The sequence below is a fragment of the Epinephelus lanceolatus genome, chromosome 8 (assembly GCF_041903045.1).
Source record: "Epinephelus lanceolatus isolate andai-2023 chromosome 8, ASM4190304v1, whole genome shotgun sequence".
Classification (NCBI taxonomy): Eukaryota; Metazoa; Chordata; class Actinopteri; order Perciformes; family Serranidae; genus Epinephelus; species Epinephelus lanceolatus.
This window is the reverse complement of record NC_135741.1, coordinates 47,085,649-47,109,954: the sequence shown is the minus strand read 5'-3', so window position 1 is coordinate 47,109,954 and position 24,306 is coordinate 47,085,649. Positions and strand designations below refer to the sequence as shown.

Below are 24,306 nucleotides of genomic sequence, written 5' to 3'. Positions count from 1 at the left end.
CTCGCATGACAAAGAACAATCTGGCAACTGGTGAGTGTGGGACTGAGGCTTTTATGCTGGCTTGATTGCGGGGGATGAGCTGCAGGTGTGGGTGATCAGGAGAGTGACAGCAGGTGTGGGTGATTGGCAGGGAGAGACTGAGGTGCATTCAAGAGCAGAATGTGACAATTACTGTGTTTATTTATTAATTCTAAAATATTTCTCAGCTGTTATATTTGTATTGGTTGTATTTATGAATTAAAATATATATTAATTTCAGAATGTATTGATCAGTAAGTATTTTCAGTTGTCATACATGCTTCTATAGGGTGTCATCAGAACATTCTTGCTTTGAATCCTACGTTGGATCAGTGTTGCATGTATTCCTCATCTCTCCCCTTTTGTTTTTGAAAACTGTGCAGTCATTCTGTATGATATGATCACAACAATGAAAGTTATCTTGGACGAAAAAAGGTTTCCATCTGGTCCCAGGGCATATTATATGACTCTTACTGTACATGTGTGAAAATGAACTTTTGGGAGTCCAGGAGACCTACAGTAAATGAAACCTCTCTCTTTCTGTATGTACAGCTGGCGGCAGCTCTTCACAGTCCGTCTCAGTCCAGCCTGCTTGGTTTCTGCACTACCAGTACGTCCTTACCACAGGGATACCTCTGGGTGAGTGCAGTTAGCTACAGTACTGCTAACAGCCAGTGGACCTCCTGATTGTCACCCACTGAGAAGCAAATAAACTGCACTTATGACAGCTTCGCTGTACTGTACAGTGTATGCACACACACACACATGCATTTGCGGCGACACATTCTCGCCAACTAAAAGAAACAAACATAATCTTTTACAAGGCCATGACTCATCCGTCTGGCCGGACTATAGAGGGAATCGCCTTGTTGTTTACCAATACTTCCGGGTAGAAAACCAGCAGAGCTTTTAGCTATATATATATATATATATATATATATATATACATATATATATATATATATATATATATATATATATATATATATATATATATATATATATATAGCCTATATATCACATTTTTCACATCACTGTATCACCGTTTGGACTAATCCGATGTTTGTAAAGTCTATAAACACAATGATTGAACAAACATTACTATTTCTGTGTGCACGTTTAGCTGGGCTAACCGTTAGCTGTTAGCCCTGTTAGCCGTTAGTAGTGTCTGTAATAGGTAATAACTCATTAAACGGTCCGTGAAAAAAAAATCTTTTCCAGCGGATATCTTAGTTACAACATGATTGAGCTAGCAAAGCAGTTTTGTGTTGCTATGTGTGGTATTTATTCAGTTTTGGGAAATCACGATGTCTAGAAAGCATCAGTGGCTGCAGCTGACAGGGACAGCTAACACTAGCAGCAAAGCTAACATCAGGACGTCATCTGTTAAAAGCCTCCCGTTGTCGGATACGACATGAAACTACTCCAGTTAGCTCAGTCATGTTGTAACTAAGACATCTGCTGGAAAAAATATTTTCTTCACGGATGAGCACACGTTTGATAAAACGGAGTTAAATCTCTCGGCATCCATTTTCAAGCTCTCTGTGTGTTTGTTTCCTTGCGGACGAGAAAAGGAGGAGCGCACATTTCCGAGAAGGCGTGTCCTTTTCAAAAATGCAAGAGGTGTTGCTTTGTTGCCGGCCGTTTTCACCGGTGTGTTAAACACACTTTAGAAAGGAGTGTCCCCAGACTATCAGGAGGCGGAGATCTCTGATTGTCTGGTGGCGAGACTACAATGAGGCTAAAAACAGAGTTCAAATGAGGTTTTTCCAAACAACTTTTAAGTCGGGGCTTCTTCTTAGTCCTCTCCATAGTGTGCTATGCACATTAAAGTCTCCACATACCACCACCTTCTTACCCTCCATCCCTTCAAGTTGTCTTAGTTTATTCAACTCAAGTTTCTTATGAGGATTATAATAGTTAACAAATACGAACTCTCTCTTATGTGTCTGTATCTCAACAGTTACATAGTTCAGTTATTGATCATTACCTACACTTACCTCTCTAAATGACATATCTTCTCTAATAGAAGTTGCAAATCCTCCCCCACTCCATCCCTCCTATCACGTGTAACAGAAACATAACCAACTGTCCTAAAATCCACATTTGGTCTCAACCATGTCTCCTGTACACAGATTACATCTGCTTTGCTGGATAATTCATCTATGTGCTTTTTAAATTCCTGTCCGTTAGCTAATAAACTGACATTCCATTGTAGCAGGAGGAACATTATAAACTAATGCTATCCAACCCATGCTTGTTCCTGGCAAGCTTGGACACAGAGATCATTTCTTACCTCCTCCCACCACAGCTCACTGATATTTAGATGATGAACTGCTGCTTTTGCAATTATTTGTAATTGTTTTCCTGCTCTACTTCTTTCAACATTTCCTCCCATCTGATTCACCATCTTCACAGCCTCTGCATATGTGATCTTAATCTGGGTTCTCACTTGCTGTATTTCCACCTCCCTTTTCATCACCTCACATCCTCCATAAGCCACAGTGTGATTTCCACCACAGTAACATCACTTTGGCTCATGCTTGTATTGTCCATATTCATGGTCCTCACCACATCTTGTACATCGTCTTCTGCCTTTACATGTCTTAGCAATATGACCAAACCTCTGACAGTTTTAACATCTCATTGGTTTTGGGACATACTCTCTTACACTATAACTCATGAAGCCTAATGTTGGGAATCAACATATATTTTACCTCACACGATGGCACCAAATATGTTGGGGTCAACACACTAGGCTTCACACGGAGGTATCAAATATGTTGGGGTTAAATTGGCTATTGGAAATAATTAATAATTATTATTAATAATTAATAATTATGTTAAATAATGTGACTTAATTAACATTAAATCACCTCGTGGAGCCCCATTACCGTAAAGGGAAAAATGATAGCCAGTTAAAGATATCAGTCTCATAAAATAGGCTAAACTATTAATTTGGAGTTTGATTAATAATTAAATTAATGACAACAACCAAAATTAACGGTAATGCCTGAAGGATTTCGGAGTTCTTACGCCGCAGAGGTTGACTATTCATTCACCCTTGTGCAACATTAAACAGACAGCAGGGATGATTCCAAAGAATTATATTTATTCACAAATTAGCAAAGCAAACCAAAACACACAAATTCTAACTAACTATATACAAGCTTGGTGTGTATATATGTGTGTGTGTGTGTGTGTGTGTGTGTGTGCGAGAGAGAGAGAGAGAGAGAGAGAGAAAAGAGAAAGAAAGATAAAGGCGGGTGTGGTGATCAAGTAGCCGTTTGGCCAACCAGAACAGAGAACTACCAAAATGGCCGAATCAAGGCTGGCTTCCAGTCAAGGTATTTGTCTGACCGTGTGGTCAGGACAAAGGAAAAGAAGCGGGAACTTTGAGATGCCTGTTTGGGTGTAGCTCTGGTGAAAGCCTATTTGTCAGTGAGTCTATGTCAATGGGATTTGTGTTGCAAACGGTCTGAATTAGTGCAGAGATTGTTTAGTTGTGTGCAAGAATCTGTTTGTGAACAGTATTAGCAAACTAAACACTTAGCTTTGGCAAAGCCAGCTAATCAGTGACCTAACTGCAATCTATCACAACAATAAGTCAGTAAACAGCATCAAATCACATACAACAAGTTAAACAGTCTTGCTTAGCCTGTAAAGCTGTGATAAGCTATGCCCAGTTGTTACGTTACCGATCCTTGAATGGATGGGAGAAAAAGTCACTTGGTGGTGTGCTGCTTTGTTAGCCGGCAGAAGAAGGCTGGGAAGATGGTTCCAGCTGCAGTCTTTGTTGGGTCCTTTGTTCCAAAGGTTCTGATCCGAGGAAGGTGGTCGCTCGGGGTCCTTGCAGAGTTAGACGCTGGGTGCTAACTCACTTAGTTCCTTGTTGCTGGAAAGCTGGTTTGCAAACCTTGTGTTTGCCAGAGAGTCTGTGATCAGTTGCCCTCCCTTTAGTGGTTTGGGCTATGGAGCAGGGGTTCGGGCCTCTGCTGTCCAGGCCCAAACGGAAAGAGACGTTAGCTGCTGAAGCAGCTGGAGTAAAGAGAGGAAGGAATCTGTTAGAAGGGAGCACAATTCTACAGGTGCCTGTGACATCAGAGTCACATGTCACTAAAGGTCCAATCAAGTTTTGGGACTTGAGTCTCACTGAGGTGTGGGGTGAGACCTCCTGTGGAGAGGGGTGCCACTTAGCTCTCTTTGTTTGAAGACAAAAGGCCCGTTTCCACTGAAGAAGTTCCTGGTACTATTTGGGGGGCAGGAACTACTACAAGAACGTCCTCTCGTTCGGCCCTCTCAACCACCGTGTCTCCACTGAGAGAGCGGAGTACGAGGAAGGTTCCTGTAAAGTTGCGGGCTGCCTCTGGATGTGACGTAATCGTTGCGCGACCATTTTGACCGGGGCGACTTAGGGACGCCATTAGCCGATAGCGGTGTCTGTAATAACTCACTAAATGGCCTGTGAAAAAAATATTTTTTCCAGCGGATGTCTTAGTTACAACATGATTGAGCTAACTGGAGTAGTTTCATGTCGTATCCGACAACGGGAGACTTTTAACAGATGACGTCCTGATGTTAGCTTTGCTGCTGCTGTTAGCTGTCCCTGTCAGCTGCAGCCACTGATGCTTTCTAGACATCGTGATTTCCCAAAACTGAATAAATACCACACATAGCAACACAAAACTGCTTTGCTAGCTCAATCATGTTGTAACTAAGATATCTGCTGGAAAGAATAATTTTTTCACGAGCCATTTAGTGAGGGTTTTTTTACATGGCGGCGAAAGCTATATGAACAAGCTAACCCTCGTCTGCTGAGTTTTAAAAATGCCGGCTATTTTGTAGCTTTCTGTTGACGTCACATCCCTCCTTGAGTATATCCAATCAGCACCAAGTACTCCCCAGGCCCCAGCCAGGAGTCTTTCGGGGCCGTTCTGAGTACCTACCCCAAGGCAGGGACTTGTTTAGCCCCCATAAAAGTTCCAGAACTCTGTCCCTCGGGGGTGGTTCCTGCGGTGGAGACACGCACCAACGGCCCCGGCCCCGTAGAATTACCCCAAAGTTCCTGCAGTGGAAACGGGCCTAAAGAGCATGCAGAGGAAAAAGCCTTGAAATCAGTGATGATTTTACCAAATGATAAATCATCTGTGGTCCTGTGAATCCCAACACTAATGTCACTTTTCTTTCTCTGGGAGCATTTCCTCCTCAAACTCAAGCAGAACATACTCACTGTCCTTTCTCTCTCCCTCTTGAGTTCCAGAGGCATCTGCCAGATTCCTTTGGTCATTGTACAGTTTTAAACATATACTTGCGACTGTTTACAGACGGTGGGTTGCTGCTGCTCCTTGATGTACGTGCTTATTCCCCGCCAACACCACACACACATTCTCACTGACTGATTAATTGGGGCTATTTGTATTATTGTCACCTATTTATTATGAATACAGTCCATCTGATGCTTGTTTTGTTTCTATTTTTTACCATTTCTAGTTGCATTGGTGTGAACTGGCAGGTGTTTAGAACATTACTTAACCGTGCCTTGCAAGTAGTTTCCTGTTTCAACTCATCTTGCCGGAATTCTTTGGTCTGAAATGGGCTTTACTTTAGACCATGAAAGATAAAAACAACACATAAAAATTGCAGTAAAGTTTACTTTACTACAAAAAAAAAAAAAAAAAAAAAAAAGTATGAAATTCAGCTCAGTATTAACTTTCAAAGTTTATTGACAAAACAATTGTTTTTTGCTCACGACTCATTATTAGCTTTAGCATGTTTACATTGCATAAATTAGCCTTGCAGCTGGCAGACTTTTTTCCTCTACTCATAGCTTAAAAAAGTCACTTAAGTTATTTTTCTTACTCACCGTTGGTATAAGTCTCTGCATCTCCTGACAGAACAGCTCGGTTGAATTTCAGTCAGCATGCACGTTTTTTCAGGCCAAAATTGTAGAGAAGTGAGAAGTCAGCAGAATGAGATGCCATCCAGGCAGGTAATGTTATGTTGTGTTTTTTCTCATTACGGCTTGTTTACATACGGCGTGTACTTTGTCTGTTGACCCCTATTTTCTCTGAAATTGAAATTATTTCCACACTGCTGATTTATTCCAGAATAAATAACGCCATCCTCATTGTCTTTCTCTCGGCTGCTTGCCATAGTTTTTTTTAATTTAATTTCATCCACAAGTCTGTGGCGACTTGCTTACTCCAAAATAGTGCTTTGCTGGCTTTGGTGATGCGGTTCCCAGCTGACATCTGATACCTGTATGCTCAGATCTTAGGTGGAATCTCAAACTCAAAATATTTGGTTGGTATTTTAATTCTGTTTGATAAAAGGTGCATATTACTTTGGACCTGTCCACTGAGCCATCTGCAAGTTTTTTAAGGTAAAAAGAGCAACTCAAAAGCTCAGTGGTGTTAATATCCATCACAACAGCAGTTGGAAGCTGTTACAGCAGCTTGACTACAAGAAAAGGTGCCTCTACAGGACAAAATAGCAGCATGTAAACCATGATTAAAAAATCATAGTCATATTTGGACCTTAATCTTAAAATAAATATATGTATATATGTGTATATATATATGGTTTTATACATATATACATATATATATTTACAGTACAGGCCAAAAGTTTGGACACACCTTCTCATTCAATGTGTTTTCTTTATTTTCATGACTATTTACATTGTAGATTCTCACTGAAGGCATCAAAACTATGAATGAACACATGTGGAGTTATGTACTTAACAAAAAAAGGTGAAATAACTGAAAACATGTTTTATATTCTAGTTTCTTCAAAATAGCCACCCTTTGCTCTGATTACTGCTTTGCACACTCTTGGCATTCTCTCCATGAGCTTCAAGAGGTAGTCACCTGAAATGGTTTTCCAACAGTCTTGAAGGAGTTCCCAGAGGTGTTTAGCACTTGTTGGCCCCTTTGCCTTCACTCTGCGGTCCAGCTCACCCCAAACCATCTCGATTGGGTTCAGGTCCGGTGACTGTGGAGGCCAGGTCATCTGCCGCAGCACTCCATCACTCTCCTTCTTGGTCAAATAGCCCTTACACAGCCTGGAGGTGTGTTTGGGGTCATTGTCCTGTTGAAAAATAAATGATCGTCCAACTAAACGCAAACCAGATGGGATGGCATGTCGCTGCAGGATGCTGTGGTAGCCATGCTGGTTCAGTGTGCCTTCAATTTTGAATAAATCCCCAACAGTGTCACCAGCAAAACACCCCCACACCATCACACCTCCTCCTCCATGCTTCACAGTGGGAACCAGGCATGTGGAATCCATCCGTTCACCTTTTCTGCGTCTCACAAAGACACGGCGGTTGGAACCAAAGATCTCAAATTTGGACTCATCAGACCAAAGCACAGATTTCCACTGGTCTAATGTCCATTCCTTGTGTTTCTTGGCCCAAACAAATCTCTTCTGCTTGTTGCCTCTCCTTAGCAGTGGTTTCCTAGCAGCTATTTGACCATGAAGGCCTGATTGGCGCAGTCTCCTCTTAACAGTTGTTCTAGAGATGGTCTGCTGCTAGAACTCTGTGTGGCATTCATCTGGTCTCTGATCTGAGCTGCTGTTAACTTGTGATTTCTGAGGCTGGTGACTGGGATGAACTTATCCTCAGAAGCAGAGGTGACTCTTGGTCTTCCTTTCCTGGGTCGGTCCTCATGTGTGCCAGTTTCGTTGTAGCGCTTGATGGTTTTTGCGACTCCACTTGGGGACACATTTAAAGTTTTTGCAATTTTCCGGACTGACTGACCTTCATTTCTTAAAGTAATGATGGCCACTCGTTTTTCTTTAGTTAGCTGATTGGTTCTTGCCATAATATGAATTTTAACAGTTGTCCAATAGGGCTGTCGGCTGTGTATTAACCTGACTTCTGCACAACACAACTGATGGTCCCAACCCCATTGATAAAGCAAGAAATTCCACTAATTAACCCTGATAAGGCACACCTGTGAAGTGGAAACCATTTCAGGTGACTACCTCTTGAAGCTCATGGAGAGAATGCCAAGAGTGTGCAAAGCAGTAATCAGAGCAAAGGGTGGCTATTTTGAAGAAACTAGAATATAAAACATGTTTTCAGTTATTTCACCTTTTTTTGTTAAGTACATAACTCCACATGTGTTCATTCATAGTTTTGATGCCTTCAGTGAGAATCTACAATGTAAATAGTCATGAAAATAAAGAAAACGCATTGAATGAGAAGGTGTGTCCAAACTTTTGGCCTGTACTGTATATATGTGCATATATATATATATATGTGTGTGTGTATATATATATATGTATATATATATATATATATATATATATATATATATATATATATAACCAGTTCTGTATAACCCACCTCTTGCCCAATGTCAGCTTGGATAAGCAGTTTGGCTCTCTCACCTTAGTGCCTCTAGATGTCAAGTCCCCTCTGTCTTGTCAATATGTTTGTGAGTCTGTGTGTGTTTGTGTGTATTTATGTAGATTATGTATGTAATTTTATTTGTACTTTTATATTTTATTTATTATTATTATTGTTATTGTTATTATTATTATTATTATTATTATTATTATTGTTATTATTATTACTATTTTGTATTATTATTATTATTATCATCAATACTACCCATGACACGTTCTTTTGTCCTGGGCTAACTGTCTTTCTCTCTGAATCCATTCTAATAACATTGTATCCCCTGAAATATTTCTGTTTGAACTCAATGAAAATGAAAATAATAAAAAAAAAAAAATGATGATCACAAAAAGCTTGGATAAGCACTTATGGAAATGAATGAATGAATGAATGAATATATATTTATATCCACTTATCTGATAAATATATATATATATATATATATATATATATATATATATATATCTTACTATATAATGACGAAAACTCTGTGTGTGGGTGTGTCTGTTCCACGTGCTTCTCCTCACTGACTTGGTCAATCCATGTGAAATTTGGCACAGTGGTAGAGGGTCATGGGAGGATGCAAATGAAGCAATATTACATCAATTGGCCAAAGGGGGACGCTATATTAACCGATTGAAATTGCAAACTTTGAATGGCCATATCTCATGCCCCGTATGTGGTAGAGACATGAAACATAGATGCCTCTCCTCATGAGGAACAAATTTGCCTCAAAAACCCATAACTTCCGGTTATATAGATTTTCTGCCATTTTGAATTTTTTGAAAAACATTTAAAATCGATCTCTTCCTAGGAAATTTGAGTGATCTGCATGAAACTCGGTGAACATAATCTAGGGGCCAATATCTAAAGTTCCCTCTTGGCAAAAGTTGGAAAACTTACTAAAACTGAGCTTCTATAAGGCAATGAATATTGCGGAGGGTATGGCTCATCACATAAAGGTGTATAACATCTCAAGAGTTTCACCAATCACCATGCAACTTTGTAGATATGTAGAACAGGACGCCTCAAGGTGACTGGAGAAATTTAACTCTAATTGGCAACTGGGTGGCGCTATAACAACAGAAAAATACTTAAAAATGGCTAAAATGCGACCGATCGCTGTGGCTCCCCCTGTGGCCGAGTGTTTGGGGTTTTTTTTTCTAATTTTTGTTATGACTAAGTCATGGTATGGTATGCTGTACATAATCATGGAAACTGTCAGTGTGTCATTCTGTCACTCAGTCATTCTGTCTATCCCACGTTTTTCAAAAACTCTGTCTGAATACATTGCTCTAATGGGTTCAGTTGACTATCTAGTCTGCAACTTCCTATGACGTGTGTCCCAAACACACACCATGTGAAACTGTACGTGGGCAACTGTGCACTCAATGGGTATAGACTAGTATATATATATATATATATATATATATCTGTGTGTGTGTGTGTGTGTGTGTGTGTAAAGCAGATAAGTGGATATTTCTTTCTTTGCTATCATCTTTCAGTAACTTCTTCAAATTTAATTCTCAATTTCATTTCTCATGATATCTTCCATGGCCATCTTCCTCCTCCTTATAAAAAGAGAAAACATGGCCAGTGTTCCATCAGATATCGTGGTGTACTAATCTGGGATAACAAAGTACACATCATCAAATGCTTCTTGACTTTTTTTTTTTTTTTTAAGAAATTTTCATATAATTTAATTCATGACGTTTGATTAAATCTTGAGGATGTATGTTGTATTGGCGTGTATTTACCTAGATAAGCCTTTTTCCACTGGAGTTCAGGTTGCTGCTGGAGGAGGCAACTTCAACCATGGCCAAGTGGAGATCTTCTCCCTGAACCGAACCACTCCTCGTCTGGTCAAGACTGTCCCACTGAGGGCCCCAGTCCTCTGTCTGGACTATGTGAAGGAGCTGTGTCCCAGAAAAGAGGCGAGAGAGGCTGAGAAGGTCCAGACTGCAGCCAAGATAGGAAACATCATCTGTGTTGGCCTGCAGGATGGCAGGTCAGTCGTTGGAACCAGCTCACCGCCTAATGCTGCGTTCACACCAAACGAGAATTCGCAAATTTGCGCGTCAAGATTACATACAAAGTAAATGCAAAGACGCAATTAGACGCAAATTCGTGCTTCATTGCTCGAGTTGAAAATATTGAACTTTTGAGGCGAATTTGCGTGACGCTGTGCCGCGAAAGCCAATCAGCATTGAGATTCTCCCGACGTCAGTGACGTCTTGACGCCCTGACGTCCAGTTGTTGACAACAATAAACTGCTACTCACCGGAGACAGATGGACAGGCGCTCCGCAGCTGAAATGGAGCGCCTGTAGTTGGTGTCCTGCCGGGAGATCCTGGCGCCAACCCTCGCCAACAGGTACTCAAACTAGGCCCCAGTCAGCCTGAAGTACTGCTGAAAGCGGCTATCATCCAGACGGAGTTCCTGGAGGAGGTGGTGAAACTCGCAGAGTTGGATGCTCTTCTGCAGGATAGGGTGAACCCGAAAACGACGGCGTTTGGCCCTCTAACGCATCTGGGACTTCCAGAGCAGGTACAAAGCAGCGATGGTGGTTATCTCAGCCATGGTTGAGGAGAGAATGGCGGGCAAGATGTTGTTATCTAGTGAAAATGGGCGGGCTCGCTACTCGCGCGACTGGCGCGATAACGCGAATTAACAAAATGGTCAGGCGCCAAACTCACGCGTTACGCGCGGTGCGTTACTCGCGAGTAATTCACTTCACTCGCACTCTGTGTGAACGCACATTTACTGTGCAACGCACATTTACTGTGCGTTCACACCAGGCGTGAGTGAAGCAAATTACGCACGAGTTTGGACGCCGGACAGTTTTGTTAATTCGCGTTATCGTGTCAGTCGCGCGACTAGCGAGCCATTGGCCACCTGGCGCGAATTTGCGTCTAATCGCATCTTTGCATTGACTTTGTATGTAATCTCGACGCGCGAATTTGCGCTGCGTGAACGGGTGTGGATGAACATGGACAAGAGTAGAAGCAGCAGCAGCGGCAGCGGTGGCAGCGAGCTAGCAAGCTAACGTTCATCAAGCATCAACATCAACTTTCTTTAGCACTTACCACTCTCACCACAGCCACCAAGCTGGACAATGGACTGCCAGACGTTGTCCTTTAATTCATTGTTCATAAAATCATCCCGGGGCGGCAAGGTGGTGTGGTGGTTAGCACTCTCGCCTCACAGCAAGAGGGTTGCCGGTTCAATCCCGGGCATGGGAGCCCTTCTGTGCGGAGTTTGCATGTTCTCCCCGTGTCAGCGTGGGTTCTCTCCGGGCACTCCGGCTTCCTCCCACAGTCCAAAGACATGCAGATTGGGGGCTAGGTTAATTGATAACTCTAAATTGTCCGTAGGTGTGAATGTGAGCGTGAATGGTTGTTTGTCTCTATGTGTCAGCCCTGCGATAGTCTGGCGACCTGTCCAGGGTGAACCCTGCCTCTCGCCCAATGTCAGCTGGGATAGGCTCCTGCCCCCCCGCAACCCTCAAGAGGATGAAGCAGTTAGAAGATGAATGAATGAATGAATGAATGAATGAAAATCATCCCGTCTTTTATCAAAAAGGACGGGGTGCTGTGAACTGCTGTCAACCTTTCTCCCATACTGCCCTGCCTGACTGGATTTCGGACTCGCTACTCCCGATCTGTGCGACTATAGAGTGCCGAAGTCACGCCCCTTCCAGTAGAGCTCATGGGACCTCGGATCGGAAAAAATATGAATGGCAGTGAATGGGGAGAGCAATATTATGTTTTGTTCCCGTTTGAGTTGCGACATCTAAATATGTTGTTAATGAATTAAAACATACATTTTAAGGTCAAGAAAGTCATACTTTGTGGTAAAACTGATATGATATAAGCTTTTGAATTAGAAAGACTCAAGAGTACACAGGAGGAGGTCGCGTATGTGACGTCATCATAGCTTTCGCTCGCTTCCTGCAGCTTGGCCTCCCCGCTGAAATTCCACTGTTTTATGATTAATCGATTTATGATTGAAGATGTCTGTGTGTTTTGTGCCAGGTTGCAGTCACTCCAAGCTGCAGGAAGTGAGCGAAAGCTATGACGTCACATACGCGACCGCCTCCTGTGTAGTTTTTCTAATTACGTTTTTTTCAAAAGCTTATATCTCAACAGTTTTACCACAAAGTATGACTTTCTTGACCTTAAAATTTATGTTTTAAATTAATTAATGACATATTTGGATTTCATGTCACAACTCAAACGGGACCAAAAGATAATATTTCTCTCCTCATTCACTGCCAATCATATTTTTCCGATCTAAGGTCCCATGAGCTTCACCGGAAGGGGCGTGACTTCGGCACTCTAAACAAACAATTTAATTGGCCCAGCTGTGTAGTTCCGCTGGCGAATTCCGCGGGGGGTCAAAGTCTGGGTGGAAACTTTTTGACCGCACGAAAGTTCCGCCCCGGTGTGCAAACTTCCATAAGAACCCATAAATTCAACTTTTATATTTTTCCGCGAGAATAATCCGCGCGGATATTCGCCCTCAGTGAGAATGGACTTTAAGTCTGTAGACACAAACTGATTCAGGGCACACATATTTTCACTTTTTATCTGGTCCAGTCAGTTAGCTGTACACAAAAAAAAAAGTTATTTCATCTCCTTAAAAGTTTTCAGTCGGTGTAGGTAGAGTCCCGTCTTTAGCAGTCTACCACGGTCGGAGGTATAAATGCTCAGAAGTGTAGTGTGTTTCATTTTTGTAACTTAAAGGCTTCAGAAAACATACAAGACACATTTTTAGTGAAAGTCATAGGAAGAGAAGCTTGTAGTTTTTATCTAAACAGAGTTATTTGCATTATAACTGTTGTGGCGGCTCTAGGACAAGTGCACGTACATTGATCACCTCCATAAAATAAAACAAGAAATTGGAGAAGATTGAAAAAATTGTTAAAATTAAATTAGGGAGCTGATCACAGATGTATTGTCTCTGTGTGTTTTTACATCTATTGTTGCTTTTAATTTGCAGCTATACTTTTAATAAAGCTGACATGTCATGACAGTCAAGAATCCCCTCGGGATTCCGGGATTACGGCAGCCAATCAGCGTTGAGCTGCAAGCGACAGGACCCAGCGAAATACAGCTCCAGCTGGGATTTCTCATCTCAAGCGACGAGCGAAATTTCACTCTCTCACTCTGTCGCTGTCGCTCGGAGCCCGAGCAATTTTTCTCTCGGGCGAATATATGCTCAATCGCCCATTTGCATTGACTTTGTATGTAAACTCGTCTCTAGCGGGAAAAAAAACAAGTCCGGTGTGAACACACCTTAAGCTAGGTTAACCACATTCTGATTCCAGCTCTGTATTTAACACACAGACATGAGATGAATATCCATCAGTCCATCTCACTCTCCCAAAGTGTTAAACTACAATATTCCTTTAAGCTTGTCTTTCATTTTATGTGTAGTATTTGACTTTTCAATCTAATGTGTTTCCCTGTCTTCCCAGCATCTATGTGTACAGCAGTGTGGACACAGCTGTTCAGTGCCTGTTGACCTTGGTGAACCCTGACAGCTGTCCAGTTCTCTGCCTCAAACACTCACTATCTTTCCTCTTCGCTGGACTGGCCAATGGCAAAGTAGCTGTGTACCACAGAAAGACTGGCGGTGAGTACTCACTGAAGAACACTTATCACACTGACCTTATGCTGGTTTGCATGTCAGAGGAAAGAGACTGTGGTCCAGACAGATTCACAATGTTACACTGCAGTATAACTGCTTGACCAAAGAGTCCTGATAAAGTGCTTAACCATGGACCATTGTTCCTCTCAGAGAGACTGTGGAATGTGGACTCGTGCAGGCTGGTGCCTCTGGGCTCTGAGCCAGTCTGCAGTCTGCTGACGCTTGAAGACACTGTATGGGCCAGCTGTGCCAACCAAGTCACTGTCATCCAAGGATCCAGCCTCAACACACAGGTACATTTTAATGTGTTCCACATTGGTCATCATCATATACAACCTTTGGCTGGCTTTGGCTAAAAGACACTATGAGACCCTGGGCCCAGTATTTCAAAACTTGTAATCCGGATCAGAATAATCCGGATAATGAAATCCTTCTTCTCTCAGTCAGGGATCAAGGTGATCCTGCTGACTTTATCTGGGTATTTCAAAGCATTGGCAGGGTGGATCACTTTGATCCCAATCTGACTGGATAGGGATTGCCAAATGTCACAACTCCGCCCCCAGATCTGAAACATGGCGGACTACTTGGAGCAGTTGGTAGCACAGCTTTCACATCAAAATGTAAGTATACCGTTGTCTAATGTGTAGCGTTTTTAAGACCATATGAAGGCCACTCACCATCTCATGTGAGCCAGCTATTTGAATTGTCACCTACTTAAAACGTGGGCGTACCGATCTCTAATTGAGCCGAGGTCATGCTAACGGTAGCTAACGTGGCTCCATTGACTTGCATGTTAAGTAGCTAGCAGGCTAGCGAGGTAGCTGGCTTTGTTGATGTATTTTGCGGTCTACGGTTTAATTTAAAAGGTAATTAATCAGAAGTACATCATATATCAACTCTTTAAACAACAACCTGTTTAAAGTTTAACGTTATGTTATTGCCAACACAGCGGACTTTAATTTTTTTAATTTATTTATTTATTTTTTACATGTGTGCAGAGCAGACTGCTGCAGTATAGGAAAAATACACAGTACTAGTATGAATTATGCAGTTCACTATTTTGATTTACGTTTAGTTTCTAATTACTTTTTTAATACTTTGAATTGCCATGTGCTTACTATGTTAATCCCTGTGTTGTTTCTTGCACTCTATGTAAAGAAAAGAATGTGCTATACAAATAAATTTGCTTTGCATTGCATTTCCTTGCCTTTGTCTGACCACAAACATATGTTGGATGTTTTGGTACAGATTATAATATTAGGTGAAACTAGACGTTGAGATATAGGTCTGTATTTGTTACTCTTATTTACAGCAGTTTCAGGAAGTATGGCCAAACAATATTTTTCTATGCTTGAAATTACTTACAACTAAAACACTAATTTAGATGAAGTGTAATGAACATCTTGAGTATCAATATCTAGGAGAAGTGGAGCTGAGGCTTTGTTATTACAATAGAAAAATATTGTTTGGCCATTCAAACAAAGTATTAAAAAAGCAATTAGAAACAAACTGTAAATCAAAATAGTGGCACAGAACCTAAAGACTGCTCACAGGTTTGAGGTGAGCTTCTTTTCCATAAGTTTTATCTTCAATTCAGTCTCTTTCTGCTGAAGCAGCATCAGCTTGAGCTGCTCGTCAGCCAATTCGATTTGTCTCACCGCCCTCTTGAGTTCATGTATGACGTACTTCAGATTAATTACCTTTTAAATTAAACCATAGACCGCAAAATACATCAACAAAGCCAGCTACCTCGCTAGCCTGCTAGCTACTTAACATGCAAGTCAATGGAGCCGCGTTAGCTACCGTTAGCATGACCTCGGCTCAATTAGAGATCGGTACGCCCACGTTTTAAGTAAGTGACAATTCAAATAGCTAGCTTACATGAGATGGTGAGTGGCCTTCATATGGTCTTAAAAACGCTACACATTAGACAACGGTATACTTACATTTTGATGTGAAAGCTGTGCTACCAACTGCTCCAAGTAGTCCTCCATGTTTCAGATCTGGGGGCGGAGTTGTGACATTTGGCAATCCCTATCCAGTCAGATTGGGATCAAAGTGATCCACCCTGCCAATGTTTTGAAATACCCAGATAAAGTCAGCAGGATCACCTTGATCCCTGACTGAGAGAAGAAGGATTTCATCATCCGGATTATTCTGACCCAGATTACAAGTTTTGAAATACTGGGCCCGATGATTAACTCTGATTGGCTCACATAGGCAATTTTGAATACCATACCACTATTTCACATGTAATCAAATGCCTCTGCAGTAAAAAGATCTTATATGCTGCATTATGTTGATTTAGAATTAAATTAACATGCAACACCATGTGCCAGAATCTGCTGGCTGCTGGCTGACAGCGTACAGCTGTCCTAATTTTCCACAGAACCTGAATATTCATTTGGTTTAACTAAACCATATTCAAATCATTTTGTAAAGTCAAACATTTCATATGCTTGTCCCAGCAGTGATCAACTCAGTACGTAGTTTCCCTTTCCCAGAACTTTGACTGCTCACCATGAATGTCAAATGTTATGGAGTTGTACACAGTTAGACCTGTGTTGTACATGGCAGGTGTCTTACTTGTGCTGCTCTGAATCCACAGGGACTCTTAACTCTTGTGTGTGAGCTCTGGAGCAGGTTGCCAGACGCAGTGCAACTCCCCTCCCTCTGTCTCCTCGCTGGTGACAGCAGCTCAGTCTCTGTGGGGAAGGATGGAAACTTGAATTTTAAAAAATGTGTTTCTGTGTTCACTCACTGGTGTATGCATGAGTATTTGCCCTTGTGCTTTTGTTGAGCATGTCACCTTTCTACTGTTAGGTTTGGAAAACTGCTGAAATATGAATAAGCCCTAAAATGGAAAAGCTGCTGAGTGGATGAAATTAAAGAAAAGACAAAAACACACCTCCTGGACTTAGTGACAATTTACTTCATAGCTTGTGGTACACACAATGTTAGGCTTTCACGGACTCATTGCATTTGCTTATGTAGAACATCATTATAAGCATTTCAGTCAGGACCACTTTAGTCCAAGAAAATTTTATTTCCATTTGAAGTATTATATTTGGCAGTGTGGCTCTGTTCTGCGTAAGCCTGAGGAAAGGCAGAGAGAGTACACCAATCTGCTCTTCCACACACCTTTGTGGAAAACCTAAGGTGGAGAGAGCACACCTCTCCACCCTTCCATGCACAAATGAGGATAGCCTGAGGCAGAGAGAGAGCAAACCCCCCTGACCTTCCATGTGCCAACATGAAAAGAATTAGGCAGGGAGAGCAGCAGTAAAGACCCCCCCGGGGAACAGAACAGAGCAAGCATCAATGACAAACAGAAATGTCACTAATAAGTCAGACAGCATGAAAAGGAGGAGCTGGGGTGGAGGTGGTTTGCAAAGCGGCTTGCAGAGGAAGTAGCAGCAGTAGGCAGGGCGAAGCAATTTAAATAGGGTGTCCTGAATGAGATTTGCCAATTGGTTGCATAGAAAGGAATCATGTGATCTATCGGCTGACTCCCCTCCACCAATCAGCTGATCCATCAGTTGATTGAGCTGCTTGCGATCAGCTGATGTAGCTGGTAGCTGAGCAGAGCTTGACTTCATGTCCTGCCTGAACTAATGCTTTGCTCAATTTTTCCAACATATTTGCAACTTCAACTTCTTTCCTTTTATGCATGTGGAAGGGCAGAGAGGTGTGCTCTCTTCTCCTTAAGGCTGTCCACATAGGCACGCAAAAGGCAGGGAGGTGTGCTCTTTCAGCGTTAGGCTATCTGCGTAGGCCTAAGGAAAGGCAGAGAGGCCCTAGAACAGAGCCATACTGCCAAATATAATACTGCATGAAATTAAAGTTTTCTTTGACAAAGTGGTCCTGACTGAACTCTAGTTATAAGATACAACTTATCCAAAGATGGTTAAAAAATGGTTCAAAGGCATACAAAAGGTGATCATCAACTATAAACGGTGATCAGCAAAAAATAAGGCTTCCTCTATCACCCCCTCTCCTATCGTTGACAAAAGTAACTGGTGAATAGGTATAATTCCTTTAGCTACCACTTCCAATATCATGTGACCTAGTCATCATAAGTGACCAAAAAAATGTGTACAACAATAACACAGATGAGGCTTGGGTGGTATCTTTATTTTCATACCATAATACCTTCCTGACATTTCACCCGGGTATATGGTATATGATGCTATTGAAAATCCTATCGTTTTCTAAATACCCTAGTATACACAGCCTAACAGGCTATACCTGACTCTGACAGTATGTGTATGTGTATGTGTATGTGAGAGCAAAAGTATGTGTATGGTAATTGTAAATACAGTCCTCAATGGCCCCTCTTACATATGATACAAATATGAATGCATAGAATCTTATTTGACCTTGAGTTACTGCTGACAGATGACCTATAGACTGTGACCATCTCTCTGCGTCTCTCCTCAGAGTTTTAAAGCCCACTCTGATCCAGGCTGCAGTGTTAGCCACATGGTTCGTTCAGGTGGGGGGGTTTGGATGGCCTTCACCCAGGGCTCCACCATTCACCTGTTTCACACAGAGACCTTGGAACCACTACAGGAAGTCAACATCTCCACCCGCACTGCCCATCTGACACCAGGCAAGGCCAGACAAAATGTTAACACCCAGAATCAGATGAATATGTGGAGTGTATAGTGCTAATTATAGTACTGTATTGAAGCAACCCTGGAACAGTCATTGTTGCTCACTTGAGAGTGCCATGCTCAATCAGACAAAATGACACATAAAGTATATAAGTTACCTGTATGAATGCTATTTTACATCTCAAGCAAATAGAGATAATGAAGCTGTATTTAGTGACTGTAGTGCAGCTCAGCAGCAGAGCACTCAGTGCTGTGACTAGTAGCCAAAAGGTATGTAAAGGAGACAGAAGTTCATTCAGTCAGTGAATGAGGAAGAATCTTTGATGTTCCATGTGGGGAGGCACAATAATATCAGCATGTCATCGGTATTGGACGATATTGGCTTACATTGGAAAGAATTGTATTTCATATCTCCATCTGCTGGTGGGCCATCACGATAAGAGTATGCATGCGTAATATGATGTGAATTTCACTGCAGAGGAGACTTGATATTCACTAAAATTAGGTGGAGAAAAAAGTGGATACATCGGTATCGGTTATCAGTCAGATGAGTTGTCACATATCAGCATATCAGATATCGGAAAAAATAAAATAGCATGCACCCTAGTTTCATGGTTTGTGTTGACTTCAGTAGGGGGAGCTTTTGTGGTCAGTGTAAATCATTTTTGTTACTTTGCACCTTCTGTATGTCATTCTCTTTCACTTATAAATCACTGAGACAAATACCATCTCTTGAGTTGCTCAGTGACTGATATGTGCAGGTTTTGGGAGTTGGCGATCCAGGATGTTGACAGGTACTAGGTCCTGGATCAGGGCTGAACCACTGTGAAACATGGACTGTATACTGTTGTGATAGCAGCAATGGTAGTCCTGTTGGTTAAATGTCTCTTTGTATTCCAGGTAAAGTTTGTGTCTCTAGCTTACTGATCTGCCAGGGCCTGCTGTGGGTGGGAACCAGCCAAGGCATCATCATCACCTTCCCTGTGCCCACCCTGGAGGGCATCCCCAAGATTACAGGTCAGTACGGAGTACAGTAGCTCTTCTACTCACCTCCTGACTGCAGCATAAAACACAACATGATATTTATCTATACCTATACATATATGAAGTATGAAGCCAGGAACAACAGCAACATTGAACAAAGGTAACGTTAGAATATTTGGCTCAATTACACTCATTCATTAATTCATTCATTTATTCAACCTTTATTTATTCTTGAAGAATCATTGAGGGCTTGGCCTCATTTTCAATGATGACGAGACTGAACTCACAAGGTTCACCGACAAATTAATTGTCTTATGGTAGATATGGGTTCCACACAAATCCAATGTGCTAAGGTTAAGGCTATGGCATTTTAAATTGTATAAATTAGCCTAAGCGGAGCTTTTCTCTACATACTTTCTCATATGAAGCCAGGATAAATGACACACAAGACATGTGAAAATGTGAAATGCTTTAGTGCTGCTGAGCTGCGTTCAAATTTAATCATTTTATATGGAAATCGTCAAATATTCATATCAAACGGCAAGTACAGCACTTATGTGTGTGTGTGTGTGTGTGTGTGTGTGTGTGTGTGTGTTAGTGTTGCACGGTATACTGGTACTAAAATAGTACCGCGGTACTAGAGTATTCCAAACGATACTATATTGCATTTGGAAAATACCGGTACTTTGAAATTGATTGAATTCATTAATTTAGTTAATTTATTTTACTCAATTATGCACACAAACGCCTTTCTTGTTCCTATTGGAGCACAGATTGCACAAGTGGTGTGTATGACAACACCTGTATCAACATTCGCAGCTGGCGCATGTGAAAAAAGACAAGAGAAAGTCTGCCTCGCAAAGGGAGACAACCCAAACTTGGTGGAACATTTGAGTTACCAAACCGTGATGTCCGTACCGAGGTACTTACCGAACCATGTTTTTTTTGGTACCGTTACACCCCTACTATTTATTGTTCTAAAGGTTTGTATCCAAAAGGACTTTTCCTTAGGAAAAGTACCGAAGAGTATCGAAAAGTATCGAAATTCATATTGGTATTGGTACCGAAACAAAGATTTTGGTATCGTGACAACACTAGTGTGTGTGTGTGTATTGCCATGTGGATTCATTCAGAACTCTTGTACCTCTCAGGTAAGGGGATGACGTCTCTAAATGCTCACTGTGGTCCGGTGGACTTCCTGGTGTCAACCTCCAGCACTCTGGCTTCTGACATGCTCAGACGGGACTCCATCCTCAACGGCAGCGAGGAGGGTGCCAGCAGAGGAGGGGGAGGTAAAGGTGATGGGGTAGGAGATGAAGGAAGGCAGAGGTTGGAGCAGAGTGGCTACCCCCAGGACTCAGAATCCCCTCCACAGAGGGAGGAGAAGCCCAAGCGTCTCCTGCTGCAGTATCGCCTCCACTCTACCTGCCAGCTGCCTGGCAAGCTGCTGACCGCCCAGCCTGAACAGGGGAGCCTCAGGTCTTCCCCTGACTCCCTGGAGCACAGCCCAGAGGATGGCTCCATCTATGAAGTGAGTGAGGACCCTGATGTGTGGGTTCGGGGGCAGCCCGTGGAGTGGAAAGAGGGGGAGGCCAGGCGCAACAAAGTCACCTCTACAGCCATCTTCTCTGGTGGCAGAGGATACCGCAGGATAGGAAGCTGCTCAGGTTCTGGTGAAAACACAATGCTGGTGTGGCAGCTCCCGCTCACTCTCAGCCAATAACAGATGACAGCAATCCGTTTCCTCATTTAATGTGGTTATAGGTAAACCAGCTTACTTCTCAATGTTTCAACTAGACTCAACATCTGATCTGCAGTCAAAGGAGCCAAAGACACATCACCTGTGACACTTCGATGTTTTTAATATCAGTGCTTTGGTTGTGACAGGTGAACACCTTCAGCAAGTAATGTTAGCAAGCTAACATTAAAGGTAACATTACTTGTGATGCAAAATATGCAAGTCAGCAGCTACCTCCACTAATGTTCATACTCAAGAAGACCAACAATCATCAGCTCCTTGAAATTCATTCTTCACACTGGACCTAGTTTGCATTTCTGCCTGTCGCATCATGTCAGACTAGTTTTTAACCTGTTTTTCACAGATGTGATGCATTCTGACGCAGGATCAACGTGTTTTTCAAACAGGCTGTACACATGGTTTTTGTGCATCCCTCTCCTGATTGGATATTTATTATAAGGAATACTGCAACACTGTGGGTAATGTGTTTTTTTAGAGTGAGTGTAGAAGATCATTATTATTCGCATCATTAAGTGAGTATGAAGTATGACTCGAGTCAGTCATCTACAGCTTCCTGATGTCTTGTCCTCACAGTGAGGTTTCCATTACTATCGTCATCCTTAAAAAGTCTTCAAAGGCATTGAATTCATTAATTTAACAACAAGGCCTTAATTGGTATTAAAAAAATCTTCTATCTTCAATATCAATCTTTCAAAGTCTTTTGGATGGATGGGGTCGGATGGAGTTGTGGTGAGGCTAAAGCATTTATGAACCCAGGGGCCGGAACTAAGGGTGGGGGCCACGTCTTGATGAGCTCTGTGCTGCGTAATCCCCTCAGAGTTCATATCAAGTAACATCTTGTTGTGAGGCAACGGTGCTAGCGGCTGAGCCACTTTGCTGTCCTGCTGAGAGGGAAGAGAGGAGAAGAACAGGGTTTGGGGTTAGGGTTGTGAGAACTGAGACAAACAGGAGAAAGGGTTAGACACACCTATATAGGTTACGGCAGGTGGTTGAAGTGATGAGGCTCAAGTTGTTGAATTAGTGAGGTGCAGATGATTTGAATTAGGAGAGAGAAGCATAGTCTTGTTTCTGAACCATACTTATAATAACTTCATTAAAATCACCCAGAAAGCCTGCCAACAAATGCCAGGTATTTCCCACTTCTGTTCATTTGGGCAAAATTGTCCTTACCCCTAACTGATGTTGGTTCATGTTTTGTTTTGTTTTTTTCATCAATTTTAGTTGTTGTAAAATGATATGCTGAATTGGTCTCAGATTCATTCCATTTGGCATTAAAAAAGGCTTAAAGTGTTAAATCAAACTTGCCTTAAGCTGTAGGTACCCTGATCGAATCTGTATACAAACCAAAACCTGCACTATAACCAAAGCCACTGCGCAGAAGTGCTGGGCATATGGATAAACTGTTGTCAAGAAATAGTTCCAGCATGCAACTTTGCCTAAAATGAGAATTATCTTTATTTCTGTTTGTGTATGGATTCAACAAATGACATACAACATGTTCATTTATAAGCTATGAAGGTGTCAGTAGGTGAACTTTGGACAGAGTCAGGCAAGCTGTTTCCCCCTGCTTCCAGTCTTTATGCTAAGCTAGGCTAAAAACAGCATGTGAGCTGCGCCATGTTCTTAGCAAATATGTCCCCAAGTCTTTTGCTTCATGTCAGGTACAAAGTGTCGTTGGATGTTGGATGAAATGTATTTAGACAGGTACTATACACTGAGTGAACATCCTGCTTTGCTGCCATCTAAACTTTCCAACTTGTTGGAGCTGCTCTTTAAACCTTTGATGAACACCTTCTGAAGCACTGAGCCTGTGATCCTGGCAACATTGACCACTTACACAGTAAAACCAGCACTTTTGGTGCAACAAACATCTTGATGTTAGACCAAGGAAACTCACTTTTAAGTTTACAGTGAAACAGTGAGTGGAATGTTGCAAAAAGTTCAACTAAAACTTAACTGCTTATAAAGTTTCATTGAAAAATCTACATGAGCTCAGTTGTTATAGAAATTACATCACTTGCGTTTAGTGTTTGTGTTTAAATGTATTATAGTAATAACCAGTCTGTCAATATTGGTGTGCATACAAATGTTAATCTGCACTAAGACAGGCACCTTAACATGCTCCTTTCATAATCATGTGCCTACTTGTTTTTGTAATATGAAGCAATAATGGTACTTACAGTTGTGTTCAAAGGGTTTTGATTTCTGATGCAGGACAATAATATATGTCACCACTGTTGCTGGGTGTCCTTTGTGTGAAACCCATTTTAGGAGCACTGTGAGGCACAAAAATTAAAAACTCAAAAATTAAGTCAGAATATTTTCAGGAAAACGCTGTAATGTTTTCTAAGTAGTAATGTATTCCAGCTTCATTGCTGTAGCATTTGGACTTTGTGTCTTAAAATATCATGACCCCATTCTAGGATGTTGTTTTTTTTTCTAAGGATGCATGATAATATCGGTATGTCATTGGTACTGGTCGATATTGGCTTTAAATTGAATTGACTTTATCAGAATTGGCAAACATGCTTTTTCTGAACTTGCACAATGAATGAATATTACATACATTGAAAAGTATTTTATTTCATGTCTCCATCTGCTGCTGGGCCATCACGATAAAGTTATGCATGCATAATATGATGTTAATTCCACTACAGAAGAGACTTGATGATCACTAAAATGAGGTAGGGAAAAAAGTGGATATATCAATATTGGTATCCATTATTGGTCAAATGAATTGTTATGTATTGGCATATTGGCAAAAAATCCAATATTGTGCTTCCCTATTTTTTTCTAACAGTGACCCTTACAAAACAGACCAAAAGATCCAAACCAGACTCAGACACAACTCAACAGATGAATTGCTCATT

General features: G+C 41.6%; 1 protein-coding gene across 3 annotated transcripts in view; it reads left to right on the top strand.

The window, feature by feature from the left end:
• Window positions 1-24,071, top strand: part of LOC117257927 (rho guanine nucleotide exchange factor 10-like protein) — a 180,135-nt gene extending 156,064 nt beyond the window's left edge. For 2 of the 3 annotated variants that reach the window (XM_078170385.1, XM_033628344.2), the window contains 7 exons: window positions 571-657; window positions 10,213-10,433; window positions 13,905-14,062; window positions 14,228-14,370; window positions 18,518-18,689; window positions 19,594-19,710; window positions 20,829-24,071. In XM_078170385.1, coding sequence (XP_078026511.1) covers window positions 571-657; window positions 10,213-10,433; window positions 13,905-14,062; window positions 14,228-14,370; window positions 18,518-18,689; window positions 19,594-19,710; window positions 20,829-21,400 — 1,470 coding nt within the window. In that variant the 3' untranslated portion in view covers window positions 21,401-24,071. Of the gene's footprint in view, window positions 1-570; window positions 658-10,207; window positions 10,434-13,904; window positions 14,063-14,227; window positions 14,371-18,517; window positions 18,690-19,593; window positions 19,711-20,828 lie in introns of all 3 variants that reach the window. The other variant, XM_078170384.1, reaches the window with a different exon arrangement.
• Window positions 24,072-24,306: the final 235 nt, after the last annotated feature.